Here is a 26,331-nt window from a genome sequence, read left to right as displayed (position 1 = left end):
GTGATGTGAGGCTCTGAAGCAGCTGCAGGATTGGCAAACCCCATTTCACCCAGTGCCAGCCTACAGTAGCTGCACCTAACAACACACAAACCTGGCAACCAGCAACACCCAACGCTATTGGCTGCTACAATGGAAACAGAACATGACAGAAAGTCATTGTCAAGCCAGTCAAAAAAATTTAAAATATTAATTTGGACTAAATATATTTTTTATATAAAAAAGCAATACTTTCATTCTGTACCCCTCAAAACGCCCTGTGGGTGCCTTTTTATTATTATTTTTAAAAATATAGCTTTTAATAAAGATTCTACATATTCAACCTGTAAATACGAGTATGCTAATAAACAGAGCCAACACTAACTGCAGATATTATATTTTTATTTGTAAATGCAAAATCGCGTCCCCCATGGATGTATTAAGAGAAGACGTCCCCATGATCCACATGCCTGAACTTTGAAAATGCCTAGCGTCCCTCTCATTTGATTAGTATTCCCACAATGCAATGCGAGTCTGTCATGGCTGCCCACTGACGCCACTTGCACCACATGGGTGGAAATAAACATTTTATCTGACTGACAACTCCGACTTGGCTCGTTAAGAGAGCGACCCATCGCTGTGTTGTAGGAGCGTCCAGACTGAAGACCGCATCTGCTTCTTCACTTCAGCGGAAAACCGGAGTGATGACGCTGGACGTAGAGATCCCCGTCCTCCGAGGAATTTTAACACCGAGCGAGGCAACGGGATGGAAGCAGAACATTTCCAGTACTGCAGGTGAGACACCAGCCTATCATTTAATTTTTCACCACCTAAGTTAGCTATTAACACATTCGTGAGCAGACTGTTAACCAAGGAGCGCTTTAAAAATGGCTAACGTTACACTGGCAGCTTAGGTCCCTTTAACAAATGACATTTAACGTTGACGTTAAACGCAGCGGTGTAGAGCAGCATGTGTCCCCCGGTGATGAGACTCGCGGTGACGGCACTTGTTTAGCCGTTTCTGCTAATGACAGCGTTTGACAGCAGTTATTATTTTACAGTTTAAATCATTCATATGGCTGCAATAACTGCTGAGCGAGCTGTTAGCAACGATACGAACCGTCCTCTCGTGTATGAGCGCCATACCAGACTCCATTCAAATGTTCGGTAATATTAACTGACCTCACTCATGTGCAGTAGAAGCTATTCCCTAAAGTGATACTTGACAGTGAATTAAAATGTTCCGAGTGGCTTTGCTATTCGTCATACATGGATTTATGTTAATTGATACAAAATGTCAGGTTATGTGAATAACATTAGCTAACGTTAGCTTAACTAAGCCCCGTGTTCTCAATCAGCTTTCAAAATAATAGGGAGGTGAAGGGTTAATTTTGAGTGAAATTCAGAATTGGCCTTTGTTAATCTTGTTTATGCTGAGGGTTATCTGCATGGTAAGCCCCAAGGCAGTTCCAGTCATCCACATATTACTGCATGTTGCGCTCACATCTGGCAGCATCTGTCAGCAGCTCCACTGGAGGCAAACACTGAGCCGAAGCTGGGCATGGCTGGCAGAAACAGTACCACACGCGCACTACATTATACAATGTGCTGTCAAACTGGTGCATCGTCTGTGGATAGTCACACTGTCTCTTAACAGAACAGTAGGTAGGGACACCCCCCCCCCCCGCCCCCCCCCCCCCTTTTTGTTGCCAGTATGCCACTCACACCATGCCTCCATAAATCACCACTCCGTAGAGACTCAGCATATCACTCAAATGATACTGCACAGTGAATCATTTCCTGTTCTTACCTTTCTTGTTTATTTGTCCTAAACAGCCAACAGCGCGTCACTGCTTATTTAGCTGTAAATCATCATTTTACTGAACTGTAATATTAGTAAATTATAATTTTACTGAACTGTTATATTAGTAAATCATCATTTTACTGAAAGGTTATATTATATTATTCATTCATTCATTCATTCATTCATCTTCAACCCCTTGTCCCTGTCGGGGTCGCGGGGGGCTGGAGCCGATCCCAGCTGACATTGGGCGTGAGGCGGGGTACACCCTGGACAGGACGCCAGTCTATCACAGGGCACATAGAGACAAACAGAGACAGACAACCATTCGCACCTACGGGCAATTTAGAGTCATCAATGAACCTAAATCATAATTTTACTGAACTGTTATATAAGTAAATCATTGTTTTACTGAACTGTTATATTAGTAAATCATCATTTTACTGAACTATTATATTAGTAAATCATCATTTTTAGGGTCTTCATGTAAAATCTACTCAGCCCCCGTGTGTGTGTGTGTGTGTGTGTGTGTGTGTGTGTGTGTGTGTGTGTGTGTGTGTGTGTGTGTGTGTGTGTGTGTGTGTGTGTGTGTGTGTGTGTGTGTGTGTGTGTGTGTGTGTGTGTGTGTGTGTGTGTGTGTGTGTGTGTGTGTGTGTGTGTGTGTGTGTGTGTGTGTGTGTGTGTGTGTGTGTGTGTGTGTGTGTGTGTGTGTGTGTGTGTGTGTGTGTGTGTGTGTGTGTGTGTGTGTGTGATTTAACAACAGCACCTCATAAAACTCTTATATTTGAAATAGAAATCGGCCAGTCAGCATTCAATAATAAAAATTTGATTAAAGGTTTTCAGGTGTCCTTCGGTAACCTTATTAATTAATTAATGTTTTCATAGGCTTTTCAAGTGATATTTTGTATACTGAAATGGCCAGATTGAAAGTTATTAAAGGTTGAATATGTAGCATCTTTATTAAAAGCTATATTTAAAAAATAATACATCCACAGGGACGTTTTGAAGGGTACAGAATGAAAATTATGCTTTTCCATCAAAATATATATTTAGTCTGAATTAGTATACATTTTTTTGACAGATTTGACAATGACTTTCTGTCACGTTCTGTTCCATTGTAGCAGCCAATACCATTGGTCATTGCTGGTTGCCTGTTGCTACAGAAACAAGAATCATTCTGAGTTGAGAGCTAGCTAATGGATTACACAGCACTCAAAGAAAGACTTCCAGCTGAAGACTGGCTAACGTTAAATACTGTTGTCAAATTAACTGATTAGTCCAAATGAGTGGTTCCCCTGTTTGATTCATCACTGACATGGAGCAGGCTGATATCTGACACACTCGACAACAAACCTGGCAACCTGACTGCTGGAATTATTTTTTGTTCTGCTCATTCTCCCTATTCTACCTTTAAATATATGAAATAAAAGTTTGAACAACACATTGATGGAAATAATCAAACACGATACCAGTGTTTTCAGATACCATATTGTGCTGCAGTTCCTAAGTTGTATGATCTACCTGATGGAAGAAAATGAGAGACATAGCTGTTTATTGTGGATATCCAGCCGAAGTTAATCATGCTGTGTAACTCATACTTTCAGTGGGGCACATCAGCTGCATGTTTGAAATGAGCAACATTGTATTTAAATTAGACAGAGACACCTAGCAGAGCTCAGAGTGTTTGACAGTGCTGTTCTTCAGCTGTAAATGGTCTGCTGCACCCCTCTGAGGTGACCCACATGCCAGCCACAGTGCGTCTCTCTGACATCTTAACAGGCTTCATATGAGGGCTTTGAGAAATGACATGGCATAAAAGCAGACTGGTTCTCATGTTATCTCCTCATATTTCGAACAAGAACAACTGCTGTTTGTGTCCCTCATATTTGAAAAAATTGGCACACTGACCACATTTTCTCAAAAAATGGCTCTTGAGTTGTTGGAAGGTGTATTTGTTATGAAGATACTAGGTAAAAATGGGGTTCTAATCTTTCTCACAACAACTGGATGAAAAGAAATACTGCAAAATTGGTATTTTGCCAGTTTTTAATACAATATAATATTTTAGTGTACAGTCTATTTTGAAATGCCTTTTATTCTGAAATGCCACAATGTAAAGTTCTGTGAATATTATGCAATTAATCTTATTTACATATTTATTTGTTATTTGGGCCTGGTTGTGTAACACTTTATTCTTAAATACTGAAAACCAGATGTGGACACAACAAATACATTTTTAATTATGATTTGTTTTTCACGTAGTGTGCTCGTGTAAAGTTAATACTTAGCTAGACCTGCAAGCAGGTATCAACGGGGTCCGAGCCCCCCTTGCAACTTGGACCTGGTGACCCCCAGAGGGGATGCAAATTGGACCAGCAGGTTCATGGGCACGATGCAAGTCGCAGCTTGAACGCAGTACAGATTGTAGTTTCAAGAGAGTGTAGGTATTTTAGTTAGTAGATATTGTGTTTGTTCACATAATGCATGCATTACTCAATGTTGCATAACAGCACCAGCTTGTGGCCGATTGATGTCAGATTTTGCACAGACTCTCAGTGCAGCTCGGGAATTAACTTTTCAAAGGTGTGTGATAATCAGAGAAACTACTTCAAAGTAACGCATCACTTCCTGTTTCGACTAAGTCTTTCCTCTATAACCTTCATATTGTTTGGATTCTGAAAATCCTTTTGATAACTTTTCACCGTAGCATTAGAAAGATTGTGTGCAATATTTGGTGCTGATGAGACTCTTGGCCTAGGATGAGTTTACAAAAGTAGGTTTGAATATTTTTGCGGAACTTCAATGAAATGGCACTACCGCCCACTACTGCGCAGACTCTGGTTGTAGAATTTCAAGATGGCGGCGCCTGCATCCAGGATACTTTGGCCTCACTTTTATACAGTGGGAGGAAGTGGAGACGTGTCATCCATCTTTATATTCAGTCTTTGTAATATGGAGATCACTTGTCTAATGAAGGTTTGACAAGTGATTTTAAATGAAATACACTCAATAGACCTTTTCAAAGTTGTAAACATAAACATTCACATACACTGCAACAGGAATATACATTTTGGAATGTTTGTGTCCATCTTTGAAAAGGTCCATAACAGTTTGTAGTTTTCCAGACAGAAAGTGAATTAAGAATCACTATGGCCTAAACCTACTATAATGTCAACCTGGTAGCAAAATGGAGATGTATTCATTTGTTTTCTGTTTCTTCCCTCCCATAATTGAATTGAGAGGAAAAGCCTCTAATGGCATACAGTTGATCTCGGGATTAAACTGTGGATTCAATTAATGAAACTGATTCAAGTAAAATGCAATTCATCAAGGCTGTGTGAAGCACGCCATTTACCATGTGGAAGAAGATACCACAAGATTTTGACCGTGCATTTTTCAGTTGAAACTAACTTGTACACACAGTATAGAATGTCTGTGCGAGACATTCCTGATTGATCTTTGGTCTACTGTATATTCCTGCTCAGCTCTGTATGCTCTTACTAATTCTCTTCACCCCCGCCATATTTAACTGCAGCTCATTGCCCGAACATTTATGAATTATGGACTAATTCAAGGGCTTCTGTCTAGTTTCCGATAATTGCTGCCATTTCATTGGCAGACCTGACGAGTAGCTGAAATGTCATTAAACATGTGGCCATACCTCAGGCTTTCATTTTCCCCCTCATAAAGCCAGAGCCCTTCCTTCTCCTCATCCTCCCACTCCCTTCTTGGGGTGCTATTATGGCAGCCCCTAGGTTTCATTAGATCAGCGCTGAGATTAAAATCTCCACACCTCTGTTACAACACGAGTCACACTGCTATTGCGTATTAAAGCCAATGATACGGTAAATGGATCACATGATTAGAAATCTGAAGAGTGTTGACCACACCGTTGACACTGATGAGTCAGAAGTGTGGTAAAGTAATGCCAAAAATGATACACTCGTTTTTGGAAACGTCCACCAAGCTGATATAAAACAAAACTACTATGCTCTGTTGTAGGGCTGTCCCTAAATAGTGAACCAAGCATTGGTCGACCAAAAAATCACAAGCCGACAAAAATTTAATTCGTCCATTGGTCGCAGGAAAAAAAATAAAAAAACATTTGGAGCCGTGTCTTGTCAAAATGAAGTGCAAATCCATGTGACTGGCGGCTGGCCTAAGGGCGCACTCAAAGTGTCCATTCGTACCGTGCCAAAACAGGTTTTACGGGTAAAATCTAGTTTGTACTGTACCTAGTTGCCTACAGTACTCTCATCGCTCGTACAATGGTTGCCAAAAAGTAAATGAATACGGGTTTAACAATTTCAAATTGATACAGGTATACAGTATGTCATGGTCAATTGCAGGTTAACAAAGGCATTCTCAAAAATAGATTTACTTTGCTTTTGCAAAGTCTGTCGACCACCACAGTTATTTGCGACTCAAGAGCCTGTAGGATCCTTCTGTCAACAGGAGGGAAGTTTTTTTTTTTCCCTTGATTTTAAAAAAACGGCCACTGCATAAGAAAGATGGCAGAGCAGATTTTGGCGGTCAGAGATGGTGTTCCAGGGTGTTCGCGCGTCCTTAAAAAGTCCTAAATTCATGTTTCTAAAATGAAGGCCTTAAAATATCTTAAATTCATAAAAAATGTTATATGCCTGGTCTTAAATTTGTCGGGGAATGAGGGGATAGGAGATTTCTTCTGTTTGCTGTTCCCTAGCTCACAAATCGCAAGCACATTTAATTTTGGAAAGGACAAGACTCCCTATTTAACTCGTTTTGGCTAGTGCCTTTCATTAGAAGCGAGCTAATCCGCAGCATCGACAAGTCTTTTTTTGTTCAATAAACGGACAATTTATTGGAGTGACACACAATGCTATGCTTAGGTTGTAATCCAGCTGGATCCCCTGACCATCGCCTATATCTATTGTGTTTTTCGATCTTAAACTTTATTTAAGATGGCATTAAAAAGGTCTTAAAAAGTCTTAAAATTGACTTGCTGAAACCTGCAGATACCCTGTGTTCATGAAGCTGCACCAGTCAGCTGCAAATCGTTTTAATTCCCTAAGCAGCAAAAGAGATTGCTGATTCGTTTTTGCATTGCAAGTCATACAGAGTAATCTGGAGATTGGCGGAACGTTGTTTAATGTTTTTTCAAAGTGGAAAGACAATCATGGAGGAGGGTCTAAACAGATTGTTACTTTTTGTCAGTACTCGCCTTATTTTGTGTATGTACGAGCTGAGGACTGTCATGTATAGAATTGGACTGTTTCTCAGGTAAGCTAGGCTTCGTCCTGAAACTTTGAGCACCAGCTATTTCCCTCCTCTCTCTCTGTTCTCTGCACAGGGGGAACATAAAGCAATCAATGCTAATGAGCCAAGCCAGCCTCCTTCCTCAAATGAAAAGCTAATGAAAGGCTGCGAGATGTTGAACCAAGTACACCACAATTATTTCTGGTCAGGAAGCAGAGGCCTAGTTGCTGTAGCCTGTCTTTTCATAAATAACCATTTTTCATCATCAGCTTCTACAGCTTCCCAACGCACAACGATGTATTGTGTATTGGAGCGTTGGCTAGCCAAACACTGACACACTCTATGCCCTGTCTTTGCGGAATATTTCAATATGTTTAATGACGATGAGAATATGGGGTTCGATAAAAAGCACTGCAAAACCATATCAGACCAATTCAGGAGTATGGATTGTAAAGGTGGCTCGACAGGGTTTCTAAGTTTCCACTAATGCACCCCCATACCATCACAGATGCTGGATTTGAACTGTGCTGATAACAAGCCGGATGGTCCCTCTCCTCTTGACCCTGGAGGACGCAGCGTCCATGGTTTTTCCCAAAAGAATTTCAAATGTTGACTCGTCAGAGCTCAAGCCCAGAAAAGGCAGAGGTGTTTCTGCATCTGGTTTCTATACGGTTTCCTCTTTGCATGGTAGTTTCAACCGTCATTTGATGATGCAGTGACGAACTGTGTTCACAGATGATGGTTTTTAGAACTGTTCCTGAGCCCATGCTGTGATGTCCACCAGAGTCTTATCTGTTTTTATCACCAACATCCAATATTGGTTTTCATTAGGGCTGCCCCCGACCAAGGATTTTCTCTGTCGACCAGTGGTCGTCATTTAGAGCGATTAGTTAACTAATTGACACATATACAGTATATTAGTCCATATATATATATATATATATATATATATATATATATATATATATATATATATATATATATATATATATCCCCCCCACCCCCAGTATAGCCTCAGAGACTGAATAACATAATTCAACATAATTAATAACTATTATGTTGCAAGTGCGCATAAGTCTGCTGCCCCTTAATGACACCGGCAAATTATTTTAGATTCTAATTCTGAATGTGTCAGAAAAAATCAGCAAGGAGACAGTTGGAACATGAGCAGGTAGCTAGGCTAACGTTACTTACATGTTTAAGGTGGTAGGTCATGTTTGTCTAACATTCCTTACATGTTTTAAGGTGGTAGGTCATGTTCGTCTAACGTTACTTACATGTTTAAGGTGGTAGGACATGTTTCGTCTAACGTTACTTTCATTGTTTTAAGGTGGTAGGTCATGTTCGTCGTGGACGAGTGATAGGCAAAGTTTTTCTTACAAAGTTCGCATGTGACCTTCTTTAAGTAATCCTTAGTGAACCCATATTTTGGACGTCTTTACCGACATGATTGGCTATTATTATTATCCACGATGCCGAAGGGACCTGCCTGCTGTGTTTAAAAAAAACAAAAAACGTGCTGACGGTGAGTAAGTGTCATGACTTCTTGTATCTGGCCCTTCAAATTAAAAGCCCTCCAGCCTTCAAGGCCAGTTGCCAGATTTTCACTTAATTTTGACAAGACACAGCTCTAAATGTTGACCAATGATCTCATGAAATTTTGGTCCGCTAATGATTTTTTGGTCGATCAGTGCTCGGTCGACTATTTGGGGGCAGCCCTAGTTTTCATAGAGATTTCTCCAGATTATCTGAATCTTTTAACAATATTATGAGCTGTAGGTGATGAAATCTACAAATCATTTGAAATTTACCTTAAAAAACATTATTGTTAAATTGTATCACTGTTTGTCAGCGTAGTCTTTCAGAGTGGTGAGCCCCCTCCACATCTTTGCTTCAGTTAACCTCATTAACTGAAATGTTCCACCACCTGTTTTCCTGAGCATTTCATAACTTTTCCAGTCTTTTGTTGACAGTGTCTCAACTTTTTTGAAATGTGTTCCTGGCATCAAAATTTAAAATGGGCAAATCCTTTTCAAAAACAATGACATTTCTCAGTTTCAATATTTAATATGTTGTCTTTGTGCTATTTTCAATGAAATACTGGGATACAATCACCACATTCTGTTGCTATTTAAATTTTAGACTGCGTTCCAACTCTTTTGGAAAAAGGGTTGTATCAGTTTATCAATATCTGTTATGTAAGCTCTGGCCTAGCAGATTTCTTCTTTAACGCAGAAAACCTAAATAAAAAGTAATGCTGTACAAATATTCTCTAATTTAATCTACACTGTATTTAGACTTCGCTAAAAGAAAACTGATGCTGAAAACCTGTCTAGACACATGTCTTTACTACAGACAATTGACCAGGAATCTACTAGGGATTAATAAAGAGTAGGAGTGATAAAGTAGAATACCGGCGGGGCTTCCGGTTATGACATGGAGTGGTAGGCTGCGTGGCACCAGAGCTCTCGATAGTCAAGTGTAAAATCCCCCGAAAACTTGAATAACTAAAGCTAGCAATCACACAGACTGTAATGTGACCGGGGATACGCTGGAATGGGAAGGAAAACTCGACTCGCCCAGACTACAAACACGACAACAGACGAAATGGAGGAACCGCTAGCTAAATGTGAAACCAGGGAAGACGGCGGCCATGACACAACACACTTCACTGCAGGTGAGGCGGACATGGGGTCAGACCTTGAAATCATCAGCAAGGAGATAATGGATTTAAAAACAGAAATAAAAGTTGCCCTTCGCTGATGAGCGATATGAAAAAAGACTTGGAGGATTTCAAACAGGACATACACCAACAACTTGCTAAGGTCGCCACGGAGCAGCAACTACAGAGCGGAAAGATCAACGAGGCTAAGTCGCGGATTGAAAAGCTGGAGCATTGGACACAGGATGCTAACAACGCTCTTAGCATCTCACTGGGAGAACAAAAAGCCCTGCAGGATAAGTTAACTGATCTGGAATCCAGATCGAGGAGAAATAATTTCCGCATCTACAGAGTTACAGAGGGAGAAGAAGGCGAGTCTCTGGCAAAGTTTGTTCAAGACCTGCTTGGACGTGAACTCCACCTGCCGAAAGATTTTTACTTCAAAATTCAAAGAGCGCATAGGTCACTTGCACAGAAACCCGCGGACAGAGCCCAGCTGAGACCCATTATTTTGAACTTTCTGGAATTCTCTACTTAAGAGAAAGTCCTTCGAGAGGCATGGAGAAAGAAAATACAGCTGGAGAACAAAGTCCTGTGTTTCGATCACGATTACGTGACAGAGGTTGTGCAAAAGAGAAAGGAGTATAACGCTGCTAAAAGAATCTTGAAGGAGAAAGGCGTCCAGTTCCAGACACCGTTCACCAGGATGAGGATCCACTGGAAGACGGGAACTCGAGTCTACAACAGCGCCGGGGATGTCAAGCAGGAGCTAGAGAGGCGCGGGTTTTGCAGAGAAGACACTGGCGACCGGGGCGGCGGCGGCCGGGCTGGAGTCACGGCTCAGGTCAGCCATGGAGTGGCAGCGTAATGAGGGACCCCGGAGGAGTACTGAAGATTCTTTGACTAAAGACCGACGATTAAATAACGAAGCAAAACTGGTAGGAATGTTCTGATTAAACCTGTGTTTTTAGTTGTCAGAATATTGGTTACCCTGCTATTCCTATGCTAAAAGAAAGGCGACTATCTGAGATCTGGGTTACTTTTTTTCCTCTAATGTTGGACTCATTTGGAATGACTATAACCCTCACTGTAGGCCCTGTCATTTCTAAGTTAGGCCCCCCTTCACCTAAGGGGGTTTACCCTAGATCCATGGGATCAGATCGTGGGAGGATGGAAAGATCCTCAACTGTGTGAAAGTTCAACCCCTATTTTTGATATGTTTGTTCCATGCCACCGTTTTGGCACTGTTAGTGGGCCAACTGATGTCTTTCTTGGTCTTTACTGCTATAAGTGATGAAGAGTAACAACGTGAGAATAGCGTCCTTAAACGCGAATGGGTTAAACAATGTAATTAAAAGAGGAAAAGTAATGGCAAAAACTAGGAAAGAAAAAATTCAAGTGATATATTTACAAGAAACGCATCTAAATCAGCAAGAACATGATCAACTGAGGAAATATGGATTTAAAAATACCTTCTTCAGTTCATATAAGAAAGGTCGCCATATAAATTTCAAACTGCCAATTTTGAACTCATCAAAGAAATTAATGATAAATAAGGGAGATATGTAATAGCAAAAGGGAAATTGGATAATCATTTAGTTACCTTGGTCAATGTCTACGTCCCACCCAACTCTGATAGAACATTTTTGAAATTATTGTTTGAGATCATAGCCCAGGAAAATTAAGGAATTCTTATATGTGCGGGGGATTTCAACATGATCCTGAATGCGAAACTGGACACAACTAATACCAAGAGAACTAAGACTCATATATCGAAACTTGTCAACACCTCTCGAGCTGAATTGGGGATGTTCGATGTTTGGAGAGAACGCCATCCGTTAGCGAAGGACTACACACATTATTCTGCCCCACACTCGGAGTACGCCAGAATAGACTTTTTTTATGAACACAATAGTCAGATATAGAGTAGAGGAATGTAAAATAGGGGTAACTGACTTATCTGACCACATTATTATTTACCTCAATATCCATCTAACTAGGAGAAATAAAAATACACTCTGGAGACTGAATGTGGGTATGCTGAATAACCAGAAAACACAGGAAGAGGTTAAGAAAGAAATGAAATGCTGCTTAGAGGACAACTTAGATAGCCCAGTGGATCCTACCATACTTTGGGATACGGTAAAAGCTGTAATGAGAGGGAGGTTAATAGTGAGGGCAGCTTACCAAAAAAAGACTAGAGAGGAAGACTATAAGAAATTGGTTAAACAATAATACTGGAACAGCAACATAAAATAAAAAAGATGACCCGGCTTTACAACAAATAATCAATGTGAGACGGCAGATAGATGACATCCTAAGTCAAGAGGTAGAGAAAAAATGAATATTCACTAAACAGACCTATTATGAATCTGGATCTAAGGCAACTAAATATTTGGCAAGAAGACTTAAGGTCCAGCAAGCTTCTCACACAATACATAAGATTAGAGACCCTGTAACAAAACAATTACTATTTGAGCCCGAAGAAATAGAAAGGGTTTTTAAAGATTACTATGAAAACTTATAAACTCAACCCACAGCAAAAGGAGAGTGCGAAATGAAAGAATTCCTTGATTCCTTGGACTTGCCTGCTATTGGAAAAGAGCAAAATAAAAAATTAATTTCCACCATCACGAAAAAAGAACTAGATGCCGCAATTAGTAGATTAAAATCAAACAAAACTCCAGGTAGTGACGGATTCCCCAGCGAGTGGTATAAAACATTTAGGGAGGAATTAACCCCGCTACTCATGAATTTCTTCAATCAGACTCTGGCAGAAGGCAAACTGCCTCCCTCTTGGAAAGAGGCCATAATCTCAGTTATTCCAAAGCTAATTTATTCCTTTGCGAATCCTATACACCTATTTCAATCCTAAATGTGGATTACAAGATTTTTACTTCAATAATTTTAAGAAGATTCGAAAATTTTATGTCTGACTTGATTGATGATCAGTCAGGTTTTATTACAGGTAGGTAGACTCAGGATAACATCAGACATATTCTCCACATTATAGATCAGATCCAAAAAAAGGGCCTGAGAGCAGTACTCGTGAGCCTCGACGCAGAAAAGACTTTTGACTGTCAATTGGAGGTTTCTGTATCAGGTTTTGGGAAAACTAGGGATACATGAACAAATTATACAATGTATCCAAGGCCTCTACCAAGAACCAACAGCGAGGATAAAAATGAATGGTCACCTAACTGACAGATTTACTTTACAGCGAGGAACTCGCCAAGGATGTTGTTTTAGCCCTACCTTGTTTGCTATATTTATTGAGCCGCTGGCACAATTGATCAGACAAAGTAACAACCTAAAAGGAATCCATATAGGACAGCAGGAACATCGGATAGGGCTCTTCACTGATGATGTTCTTGTGGCTCAGACCCAGCTAGAACATTTTCTTATTTGATGTAGATATTAGAAGATTATGGCAAATACTCAGGTTATAAATTAAACATACAACAAATTAGAGAAAAATATAAAATTAAATGGAATTCCAAAGTAATTAAATACCTGGAAGTGGTATTGGCAAAAGACCACATTAAAACATTTGAAATTAACTATAAAAACATTAACAATAAGATCAAGACAGATATCGGGCGGTGGTCTGCTTTTAACATGGACTTTGAGACACGAATCGAGGTAATAAAAATGAATGTGGTACCGAGACTGTCCATCCCACAGATGATTCCAGAAACACAGTTCAGACACTGGGATAAAGTTATATCTTATATCTGGGCCAGTAAGAGACTGAGGGTCAGGTATAAGACACTTCAATTACCAAAAGAAGGGGGGGGGGGGGGGGCTGTCCTTGCCTAATCTGAAACAATACTTTTACGCAGCTCAAGTAAAGTTCCTGGTCTCTACATGCCGCCCTCTATATCAGGCAAGATGGAAAGACATAGAGGCCAAGATGTAAAGTTTCCAGACTCAGGCATTTTAGAGGACATGGGAAACAAATTGGCTCAACAAAGCAAAAATGAAATTATTAAACAAACACTGACAATATGGAACAAGATGGTAAAATAATACAATATGGAGGGTGTCATGAAATTATTAATTTGGCCTGCTCTAGATCCCAGATTCAAACCAGGAATCAGTGATGCTGGCCTCAGGCGATGGTGGGACAGAGGCATCACAGCGGTATGCACAATGACCCATAGAGGGCTCTTAAAAAATTTCAGTGAGCTACAAAAAGAATTCGGGCTGGAAAACAAAGACTTTTTTCGTTACATGCAAATAAGAGATTTTTTCGATAAAAGAATCAAACCAACATTGTACCAAGGCCTTCAGAAACAGAGTGGGAACAACACAGGATACATTAAAGCAAAATGAGAGAAAGAACTAAATATAGAAATATCAGAGGAGGATTGGCGTTCTATGTGGAGTGCACAGCATTCATCTACAAGTTCAAAGAAGTGGAGAATATTTGGCTGGAATAACTTGATTCGTTTTTTCATTACACCTCTTATAAAAAGCAAATTCTCCCAATCACAAGAACAGTGCTGGAGGCAGTGCGGAAACATGGACGCAGATCATTCCCATATATTTATACTTTTTATATATATTGTAAAAAGTGCAACAAAATGCTGGTATAAAACAGAATCTCCAAGCATTAACCAATGGATGGACAAAGCGAAGGAAATGTGTTTAATGGAAAAGATGACATTCTCTCTCTGATGAGCAACCTTTCCCAGGAGATGGGAGAAATGGACTGATTTTACCAAAAGAATTGAGGACGCTATACACTAATAAGTAAAGACACTGAACATTATATATAGATCTTTTAACTGAGTCCCCATGTTTTCATTTGTGTTTTTGTTTTATCTGTAAATACTAAATAAAAAGTATTACAAAAAAAAAGTAGAATATCAGCAACTGTAGCCCGGCACAGTTCTGCTGGCAGTGAAAGTCCAGTTCTGATTTAACGTTGTTTGCACTAATGAACTCATGTTGCAGCACTTTACATAGATTTTTAGTTTTGTACTCGTTTCTATCTGAAACTTGGATCATAGTGTTTGGGTTTTCATGTTTCATTATACAAATGTAGACTCTTAGGGTACGTCCACAAGATCGAAAACAACCTTCATTCTTAAAAAGTTTTCCGTCCACACAGCCTCGACTCAAGAAATCTCTGCGTCCACAGGAAACCAGTGAAACCGACTCCAAACGCTTTAGTACACATGCCAGGCCTGGATGTGGCGCTGTAACTGCCACAGAAATACACCAACAACGGAGAAGAAGAGATGGGGAGACGCTGTGGAGAATCCAAAGACCGGACTTTCCAAATCTTCCTCCATCCTAGAGACAAATGTATCCCTGTTTCTGGTGTTAGTGTAGACTTTTGTGCTATTTTGGACTCTGTAGTTGGTGTCCTCAACGAGCAGAGGGTGCTGCTGTGAGCCCCTTCCCCGTCCCAAAGCACTCACAGGTGGGCACTTTCTCACTGGATTTAGAGACTCTTCACACCTTCTTAGAACTTGATTTATAAAAAGAGACTAGAGAGCAGTGTAGCTCCTTATTCAGAGCATCAGGGAAAAGGAAAAATCTGTGCTCGGCCTAATTCATTCCCATGCATGTGGCTCAGAGTCCAGTTCAGTAAACAGTCTCTGGGTCAGTCTCTCTCCTCTCACGCAGCAACACTGTCGTTGTTATGTGAAGCCGCGGGGTTAGTGGTCGGAGGTGGGGTGATGACGCCATCCTTTAACAAAGTCTGAGCTTTCACTGTCCAGACCACAAGGCTATGGGTGGCGTTTTCAAATCTTCCCACTCTGGGACCTGGTTTCAAAAGATCCTGTTTTCAGGCTCCGATAACACTGACTGCGTGTGGATGGTTGGGCAAAACCAGACTAAAGTTGTGCGGTTACAGGAAAATGTGTCTTTGTGTGGATGGGCCCTTATATGGCTATTTAAAAAGCATGTTCTGTTTTTAAAAAAAAAAGCATAAACCCTGGTGTACGCTTTTTATTGGTGGTTATTGGATAGAATTTGGTAATCTTCAGCTGTCAATCAGTGCTTTTATATAGCAGTTTAGAGAACTTTAAAATGTGTAGCTCCGTCCAATCATCATCATCCCCTAACCTTATCAAATGTGTCTTTGTTTTGTGAGTATTACCTCTGTGCCAAAATGGTGGATTGACCTGTCTGCAGTGTATTTTCTTATGCAGAAAAAAAGGATGGTGTATGCTCCGATCATTATACTTTTTTGTAGAAATGTTTGCAAGACAGGCATGTGAGTTAAGACAAAGCTGGTGCTTTTCTGTGGAAAAGTGGAGAAAAAAAGGCAATCGGGTAATCTTTAAGTGCTGGACCCATTTTGCATCTTGCTGTAGGCCATTAAGAACATTTAGTAATACAATACCAAGATTACGATCATTAGGCTCTGGGATCTGAACATTGCGATCAGTGTTCTTCAGAGTAATAGGGTTTAATGCATTTAGTCTGAGTCCATTTAAGTCTCCTCTTATTCAATTTGTATTTGCAAAAAGTACCCTGCAGCATTCACATTTTCAGACATCTTAGTAACCTAAATTAATCTAAAAGAGTAAGCACATGCTCAATGCTAATTCACTCTAAACTGTGTTCTTTCGGCTGCAGGCTCACTGCTGGAGGTCTTGATGGAGGGAGACTTTGAGGCGGTTCTGCTGAGCCCCAAGGTTTTAGATCTGCTCACTGGAGATGGCAGCTGCAGCGAGGGGGAGGACATCGAGGCGTACCTTGAGAAACGGGTCCTGCTGTACCTTACTCAAGGCACCAACGATGACCAGACCAACAGGTAATACAGCATCAGATCAACTAGTGGTGCATTTCCATTGGCACGTTTGGTCGTGGCGAGTCAAACAACTCAGCAATTATTTGCTTTTCCATTACCACAGTCTGTGTTGCAAGACTTGTTACACACAAATTTCCGTCCCCTGTAGACTTCTTTCAGTGTCAAATCATAAATATGTGAACTTTTTGCATCAGCATTGTGAGGAATTTTAATGTAAAGGTGACCTTTAGTTAGTCACTGTGCCAGCTCACATTCAGACAGGGCAAATTGCAGCACTGAGGTCGGACTCAAGATCTGGGGTCTCATTTCTAAAGCTTGCTGCGCACAAAAACCTTGCGTAGACTGGCAGAAATGTGCGGTAAAATGTGCGGTGGCAAACATTGGTATTTGCGTAGAAGCATGCGTATTCCTACGCCAACTATCACCCGTGAGTAGAGCTCCTGCAAAGTTTGTCTGACTCGGGAATCGGCGACACTTGTTTAAAGCCTAGTTGTAGTTGGATAGACTATGCTGATATAGGACTATACTGTTGGTACACAGTTAAGATGCAGTTTGGATTAATTATCAAGTCTACATGTTTTTAATAACATGTTTAATTGAATTTTAGAAGTGCATACTTCGGCAGGTCTGTCCGTTTGTTGCGAAAAACTTTTGTGCAAAGTTATGGCCAACAAATATGAATTGAAAAGGTAAATTTTGTTTGATTCAATCATTATTTAAATGTTGGAAATGATTACATTCATCTGTTTTCAGTCAAATTTGACCCTGCTGAGATAGAAAGTCCTTATTAAGATAGTGTCCATATTCATGAGCTATTGAGCAAATGCCATTTATGGAAGATAGTGGGAGGAAAAGTGGGATGGCACTGGGCCTCATCATCCCCGCAGAATTCACCACAGGTGGGAATTTCTCAGGATTTATAAAGGAAAGATTGTGCAAATGTGCGTCGCACAGTTTAATAAATCTAAAAAAAGATTTTGCAGCACATATATGGTTTTGTGCGAACGGAATGTTTTAGGAAGGATTCTACGCACAGTTTTATAAATGGGGCCCCAGGACTTCAGTAGACAGGTTGCATGGCATGATTTAATTTTTTTGAATTAATAAAGTAGGCTACACTATGTTTTCAATCATTTTTGCTTCAAACAGTACTTAATTATCAATTGAATGTTAAAAAAAAATACAGATTTAAAGTTGTATGAGGTTGAAGGTTAATTTAAACTCAATAGAATTTAAAGCTAAAGTTGGTAACTAAAATTGATGTTATTTTTAATAGTTCACTACATCACTGTATGTCACTATATCCTGACAGCACTATAAGACAGATGATTTATGAAAAGGTAATGTAATGTACCTTATGTTTCTAGTAAAACAATTAGAATGGGAAAGCCTATGTTGTCTTCGTATAGAATTTAGGAGTGCTGCTCCCGATCAGTACAACAGAAGACATAGGGTAGACCTTCATTGTGACACTTTTTATAGTTTGTTCCAATTGCTGAAACACAATTTTGCAAACTAGACTGGTTTTATCAAAATACTCAACACAATTCACAAGAGCACACACCCAAACTGCAAAATACCACCTGCAAAATGAAGCACTGCAACCAAAACTCCATATAGCATTAACAAATCAGACTTTTGCACCAAATGGCGCCCACTTCATACATATTACCTGATTTTTGTGTAACCAACTGCACACTGAAGCAGAATAAAAAAAGCACTCATCTTTAGGATGCTTTGCCATAATACAAAAAATGTTCAAATTGTAGAGAATTATTTAGATTGTTCACATGTACATGCATTATTTTTTTCATTTTTCACCAAACAAGTCAGTGCAACATATGCACAGCGGATACATTTATATTTTGAATGGCAATGTTTTAAAATGGCAAACATGTGACTATGTCAGATTGTTTTGTCTTATGCTTGTTGCAGTATGGTCGTCACAACGCCTCTAAACACGTGTGAGGTAATATTCAATGAAAAACAAATGTGAAATGATTAAAAGTATTCCTAGAAATATCTAATTTACCACAACTGTAAGGTGCTGGAAAAGCTTGAAAATGGACCTTGAAAGTGCTTGAATTTGACCTTAGAAAAGGTGTACAAGGTTTATTTTTGTAAACTTTATTGAAACACATTCACCTCTGTACTTTCAGTCCGTCTCCTATATGTTCTCCTTTTAAATCCATACATACACACACACACGCACACCCACACACGCACGCACACACACACACACTCACACGTTCCTATTATACTTCTGCCCTTACTACAAGCCTGACTCAAGTTCTCGATTTCTGATTACAAGTGAACACAGCATAACGTTAGTGAGGAGTTGGGCCGACAGATCAACCCGCTGTCAGCAGTGTCACTAGCATTGAGACTTATTAACATCTAGAGAGGGCATGTCTCCACAAACACACAGATATTAGAATACTCAGCTCAAAAAGGCAACAAGTGCTTTCATTAGTAGGTCACATGATCAACCACCATTGCTTTAACTCACTCTGTGATAGATATTAACTTAAAAGAAAATTAAGTAGATAAAATTCTTATGGAGTACACCTTTAATGCATCAATAATTATAATCCATTGATATAATATTTTTTTATGATGTAATAACACTTGTCTCTCAGAACAAGATGCTGTTTTCTCAAAAAACTTTAAAAGGCTTCATTTGTATCTTAAACTCCCCAAAATTGTCATCCAGTGGAGCATGCACAGACCTCTCTACCTCATTTAACTTTTATATCTTGGCACTTTTTTCACTGCTCTACAGTTTATCATATTATGGAATGTTTTCCTGAATTCTGGAGTCCTTTAAAGCATCTTAAGATATATCTCTTCTCTCCAGTGTTTCTGTCCGTTAAGTCTAGTGTTGTCGTCTCCTGCTGCAGGGAGCTGCTGGTGATGGCCTTGGCTGTCTCTTGCCTCCACATGTTTGTCCAGAGTAACTGGACTGGTCCACCTGTCTCCATCCACCTCTCTGACCTGCTGCCCCAGAACCTGCTGTCCTCTCAGGTGCGATTCTTTCTCATTACTCTCTTCAGCTTTTGGGTCATGTATCATCCTCTGTCCTGCACACATTTTACAAAAACCTGTTTACTGAAAAGTTGAACAAGCTTAAACTTGATTACTGTAGGGTTTGCTTGGCCCCACAAAATTATTATCAATATATGAAATAATCAGAATGCATGAAACTGTTGCAGAATGTAAACCATTTTTGTTTTGCAAACTTCGAAGGACTTCAGCATAATTGGATATGCCAACTATATTGTTCTTTCTCAAAATAAAATATAAAGTGACCTCGACCGCAGGTTTGTTGTTTTTGAAAAGTGGATGACTGTACATAGCTCCACTTCCAGCTTCTTTTGTTGCGATCCGATACCCAAATCAGATATCAGCTCTGATATTGACTAATTAGCTGGATTGGATATCGGATGAATAAGGCAGATCCAGCATTCTGATCCAGCAAACTTTGTTATACAGCAATACAGTTAGTGATCTAGTCACTTCAATTCTTTGATTGCAACAGCGGTTAGGGTTTTATATTCCATTTTAAAATATCTGTTTGCAGTGCACTTTACATGAAAGTGTTATTTCTTTGTTTTTGCTGCTAATGTACACTTTGTAATTTGTTAATCAATAATATTAAGGTAATTTACATTTGTGTTTATTTGTTAGCTTTTTTTTTAACAAGGCTAAATGTTTACATCAAGCCTGGTGTCTTCACTCACATGGACAGGTGTACGCTTCATTCATTCAACAGGAGGATCGGATCAGTATCAGGTATCAGCCGATACGCTCAGCCCAGGTATCGGTATCTGATTGAATCGGAAAAAAATGGATCGGTGCTTCTCTAGTTACAGCATGTCAAAGTATTCTTGGGCGAGACACTCAACCCCAAATTCCTCTCGATGCTGGGCATGGGTGTGTGAATGTGGTAGACAAGTAGTGTAAAGCCCAGTTGGGACCAAAGATTTGCAGCGAGAACATTTTAGAACTTTGCAGGTAAGCGTTGCAGCTGTGTGAACTGACCTGTCTCGTCTGGACTCAAACAGGCTGATGTTGTCACCTGCAAAACAGCTTGTCAAGATAAGATAAGATTAACTTTATTGTCCCACAAGTGGGACATTTGTCTTGGGCACTTCATGCTGCATGCATCCATGAAAAACAACATATACAACATGATACAGAAACAATACAGCAAATATTAAAATGACCCTAATGGTGTGTAATACACAACATGGTGCCACGCCGTGCAATCAACACATTTCTGATGAATAAATAAATAAATAAATATCCATGAAGTAACAACAATCTCAAAAATAATAATAAATATCAATAAAAAAATTACACAGTAGCGTTAAAAATGTAATAAAGGTTGAAGGTTTTGGGCTTAAAAGTGCCTTAAGTGGTTTGAAAACTAGAAAGGTGCGATATACAGTAAGTCCATTTATCATTTCCTATTGCTCCATAAGGTTAGTGGGATTGTAATTGAGTTGGTAATGTCACTCTTGGCTTGCTTTTTCCTCTTCAAGCGATGTCGGACCTTTTGGTTTCACTGTTTCACTGGCACTACCAGCTGAAGGCTTTGTATCTGACCACTGTAATTGCAGTCTCGGTAATGTTATGCCAACACACGTTTTCTGCTGAGGTGACGGAGTAAGTTGCTTGGCACCTATTAGCTCCACCACCAACAACAGTTGCTACGTCGGATATTTATGCTTCCATGCCGGAGACAGCTTTAGCTAGAGGTGTTATGTTTTCATGTTTTCCATCTGACGCACTCTTGTGACACGATATCTCAGGAACCCCTGGAGGGATTTTCTTCCAATATGGCGCAATGTCCACTTGGGCTCAAAGACGAACTGATTATATTTTGGTTCAAAGGTCAAGGTTACTGTGACCTCACAAAACACATTTTTGGCTGTAACTCGAGAATTCCTAACCTAATTTCACACAAATGTCTGACAGGATGTTTGGAATGCCGCACTAGAATCCACTGTCGTGCCTGATGTGCGCCGTTACCATCAATATACGAGGAAACATCAATTGAATAGCTGTACACCGTAGTGACCATGCGTGAAAGGGATTTTGGCTTGTCGTGCTTTTAATCTGTAATGATGAGGAAATAATACTTGAGGTTACTTGTGTAGTAACCCAGGTTCTCTGAGTAGCATGAGTGATTGTCTCACATTGGGAGCATCTACGGTGTGACCTCCTCAGAAGCTCCTATTATGCCAGCAAAGATTGGCTAGAAACTAACAGCGTGATCACACTGTCCTTTTGGCCGCGGCCAAAACCGGTTTTTCAGCTAAAGTCTAGCACCTTTAAGTAGTGTGAGCGCACCCGCTCCGCGCTCAACTGCGGCCAGCGGACCGTCCACGGCCCGCTTGAAAGAGGTGGGCTTTAGCGGAGCCGTTTGCACATGTACGAGCACGAGCGTGCGCACATGCACGCGCACGAGCCCTACGGCAGTAGCGTTATGTGCGCCTGTTCTGACATGTAAATAGAAGGACGGACCATGCGCTGACATTTAACTACAACAACAATGGCGATGAAAGGTTCACGTTGGTGAAAGGTTCACGTTGTGTTTACTGCAGATTTGGTCGGATGAAAATATTCAAAAACAGTCGACAAGACGCACAAAAACTCCGAGGTCTATGGAAAGATTTGTAAACAAAGCCACACACACGCGATCAATGCGTGTGACGTGTTACGGCTTGAAGGCGTATGAACAGCAAGAAGTATTGGCCGTGGCCCAGGTAGTGTGAGTACAAACGGGGCTGGGGCGCGGGGGGGAGAGGGAGGGGGGACAAGTACCCTAAAGTCCGGGTCTCGGTCCGGGAGGATAGTGTGAGCGCGCCCTAAAGTCCGGGTCTCGGTCCGGGAGGACAGTGTGATCACGCCCTAAGCGTGTCAGTGTCAAGGAGGATATATATATATATATATATATATATATATATATTTTTTTTTTTTTGTTTTGTTTGAAGCATTGCCAAATATTGAATCATGGTCTTTGCTGAGTGGAATAAAGCTTTTTAATTCTGTTTTTGTGACCTGAGCCATAGTAGAACCAGAGAGAGCTGTAGACGGGCACGGAGCTGGAGTGGTCTGCAGTAATGAAGCATCTCTGGGGTCCTAATTACACCGGCCTGAGGAGATTGCTTCCTCTAGGCACTGCAGTGCTGACAGCTGAATAGTGCGTTTCACACTGCCATTACACCTGAAGAGACAGCCATTTCTTGAAAAAAATCAATGATATATCTGTGCTGTCAGACCAAGGAGCAGATCTTTAAAACATGCATGATAGCACAGGTGAAAGAGAGGACAAACACCTGCCATTGTCACATGCATTTAATTAATCTAGGAACTAGAAAAAAAGTGAATCTATTTGAGAATCTCATTCACATGGATTTTGCTGGCCATGCTGACTAGATCAATATTTTATAATAACCATAGGGAAACAGCTTGTGCGAGTGCAAGAACATATAGGAGACGGACTGAAAGTAGAGAGGTGAATGTGTTTCAATAAAGTTTACAAAAGACAGGCCAATGTACACCTTTTCCAAGGTCAAATTCAAGCACTTTCAAGGTCCATTTTCAAGCTTTTCCAGCACCTTACAGTTGTGGTAAATTAGATATTTCTAGTTGTGCTTTTAATCATTTCACTTTTGTTTTTCATTGGAAATCACATCACACATGTTTAGAGGTGTTGTGAACCATTGTGTCAGAAGAGAAGATTTCAACAGTGTTTTCTCCTGTAGGATTAAAAAATGAACAGGAAGTGTAGAGGCCACAGCTTTGAATGACTTCAGCACATCTGCACCCACAGGACATCACTAGTTTCTGACACTGCTCTGCTCTGCTCTGATCTGCGTCCATTCTGACTCAGTCTCTTCCACAGTTCAGTAACTGCAGTGGGTTTCTTACACATTACTTTGTTACCAAGGATTTTCCAGAGATTCTCTATGGGATTTAGTACTGGAAATCATGGCTATTGTGCTCAAAGACTAGATCTGGATAAACAGCTGGAAAAGGATGAATAACTCTAGTGGATGGATCACTGTAACTGTGAGGGTCAAAGGACAGAGGCTGTTGTGTGCTGTAAACATTGTTAGCTGAGTTTGTGATCTGAATAAAATTGACTTGAGTATACAGAGGTGTGTATTAATAAGCAGCACTTTCCAATACATAAACTCTTCACTTAAGTGTCATTCAATGGTGTGTATGCATGAGACCACGAGGCCATGCGTGTGACATTTTTAACAGTTACTTGTTAAAATGGTAAAAACTTGAATGAACTCTCCCTGGCAGAAGCTTCTGGTCTTCATCCATATTATTAAACTTACCGCAATCTTAGCGCTGATTGGCTGACACGCCACAGCGTCATGCGATTCAGCTGAAAAGTTAGATATTTTCAGCTTGCAAGTTGGAGGCGTTGGAAGGGACTATCGATCAATTTTCGCGTTTGCATTGCAGGTAACGGGAGCAAAGTGAGGAATGTCCCGTCCGCGTTCAAATCGCGTCTGTAGATTGACTTTGAATGTAATCGTGCTGCTTCTAACGCGTCCATTGTGGGTGGTGTGATCACAGCTGAATTTTCAAATGAAAAATGCCCTCTGTCATGTATCTTGGATACAATTGGCAAAAAAAAAACCTTAAATATATTGTCTGTTATCTTCATTTTCATAGCGCTCAAATATTGATCAGTATTGGCCACAAAAATCTCAGTATATATAGCTTTACTCAAAAGTATTCTACAAACTGTTATTTTTGTTTCCTCCGTTACACCTTCACACCACCTATCCCCCATAAAAGGATGCTTATTTCAGACAGCTGTAGTAACAGAACGTATCTATGTCAGTAGAGATGACTTAAATCAAATGTGTCTATGTTTGACTGGCAGCCCCAGACCCTGGTTGATGCTATCCACTCCAGCCTCCTCCTGGATGGGGAGTCTGTGTACAGCCTGGTGGCCAACCCCTTTCTCCTCTTGCTGGCTAGAGTTATTCTCACCAAGTGCTCTTCAAAGATGGACAGCCTTCAGGTAAGACCGCCTTCTTCACAACCATCTCTTGCTGATAAATTATTTGTTATTGTTGAATTGTTTCAACTCGCCCCCTAAAATAAGTTTTTTTAGCCTTAGCCTAGAATAAAAATAAGATAAAATAAAAATATCTGGGTATAAGAAATAATTAAAAAACACAGAACAGAACATGGGCACTTAGACATAAGCACATGATGAAGCAAGATAAATGAATAGTAAGGTGCAGTGGCTGGATGATGGTAAAATAAAATACTAATGTATATGTACATGCAGCATATGATATAATTATATGTATGGGATATGTAGTATGGGTATAATATACATGCTGATACTAAAAAATACTATACTATGAATGAATATGTGGACAGAATGTGCAAGAATGTACAGATCTGCTTTAGTCCAGGTGGGTGATTGAGGCTCTGACGGAGGTTTATGAATTGAAAAGTCTTATTGCCATGGGTGGGAGCGGTTTCCTGTGACGTTCCTTAGAGCAGCGGGGTTGGATCAGTCTGCTGCTGAAGCTGCTCTTCAGCTTGTCCAGTTGGGGAGGGGTTGATAGGGATTGTCCATGATTGCTAGCAGTTTTGCCAGCATCCTGTCCTCCACCACCTCCTCCAGGGTGACAAGCTTGGAACCAACAATCAGTTGGCTTCCCCTCAGTTTGTTCAGTCTGTTGGCTTCCTTTGCCTTGATGCCCAGCACCCCAGGACACCCGCAGCAAAGAAGATGGTGCTTGCGACCACAGACCGATAGAACATCTGCAGCATCGTGTTGCAGACATTAAAGGATCTGAGCCTCCTCAGGAAGTAAAGCTGGTTCAGGCCCTTCTTGTAGATGGCCTGTGTGCTGGTGGACCAGTCCAGTTTATTGTCCAGTGTGACACCCAGGTACTTCTAAGAGTCCACCAAGTCCACATCCTTCCCACTGATGCTGACTGGAGAGGGCAGGGGCTTGTTCCTCTTCAACCACCATCTCCCTCGCCTTCTCTACGTTCAGCTGCTTGAATTACTACTTGAAAAATCTTGATTTTTTGCTGACCTTCAGACTTTTCATCCAACTAATAACTAATAACTTAATTAACTGCGATATTGACATTGATATTTGAAATGCTCCACTCAAATAGAAAACTCTGCTGCATATTAAATCAAGTCCTTGTCCTGTATCAGCTATGCACAAAATCACAAAATCGCCAGGTCAAATTCCTGCTGTGTAATCTGCTTACATACTTGGCAATAAAGTTGATTCGGATTCTGATTCTTCCTGAACAAACAGCGAGCCAACAGGGGGTGATCCAGATGTTTAGGCTTCACTCATGGAGATGCTGTGGTTAAAACAAACACCGGAGAGTTTCTCTCCAAATCTGGAGACTTCCCAAATCCTCCTCCACCCTAGAGAGAATCGTTTAACAGTATGAGGTAAGTATGAGGTTTTGCTGTCCAGACGACAACGCCATGGGGGGGCGTTTTCAAATCTTTCCAATGTGGGACCCGGTTTCTAAAGATCCCATTTTCAGGCTGTGATAACGCCAGCTGCGTGTGGATGGTCGGACAAAACAGTACAAAAGTTGTGTGCTTACAGGAAAACGCATCTCCAGGTGGATGGGCCCTAAGACCCATATTTGAAGTCTAATTTTGATGCAAAGATTTGTTAGTTAGCAGGGGTGGAGCACAACATGGAAGTGAAAGCAGTGCTTTGTCTATTTAAATGTTTATTTAAAAGTTAAGTTATTGGTAATAGGTACAGACAAGAATTCAGATCAAGGAGTGGCTTGTCTTGTACCACCAGGTTAGTATGCAGGCTAACGACTAACATAGCCATAAAAGCTCATT

At 40.5% G+C, this 26,331-nt stretch overlaps 1 protein-coding gene across 1 annotated transcript in view; it reads left to right on the top strand.

The window, feature by feature from the left end:
• The first annotated feature begins 567 nt into the window (after window positions 1-567).
• ttc27 (tetratricopeptide repeat domain 27) overlaps window positions 568-26,331 on the top strand; it is a 110,304-nt gene continuing 84,540 nt past the window's right edge. The window contains exons 1-4 of the mRNA XM_083922380.1: window positions 568-771; window positions 16,272-16,449; window positions 19,347-19,470; window positions 24,362-24,502. Of these exons, the coding sequence (XP_083778506.1) occupies window positions 681-771; window positions 16,272-16,449; window positions 19,347-19,470; window positions 24,362-24,502 (534 nt within the window). The 5' untranslated portion in view covers window positions 568-680. The remainder of the gene's footprint in view (window positions 772-16,271; window positions 16,450-19,346; window positions 19,471-24,361; window positions 24,503-26,331) is intronic.

This window comes from Echiichthys vipera (genome assembly GCF_963691815.1).
Source record: "Echiichthys vipera genome assembly, chromosome: 11".
NCBI classification, from domain to species: domain Eukaryota; kingdom Metazoa; phylum Chordata; class Actinopteri; order Perciformes; family Trachinidae; genus Echiichthys; species Echiichthys vipera.
The sequence above is the reverse complement of the archived record's forward strand: the minus strand, read 5'-3'. Positions and strand labels throughout refer to the sequence as shown.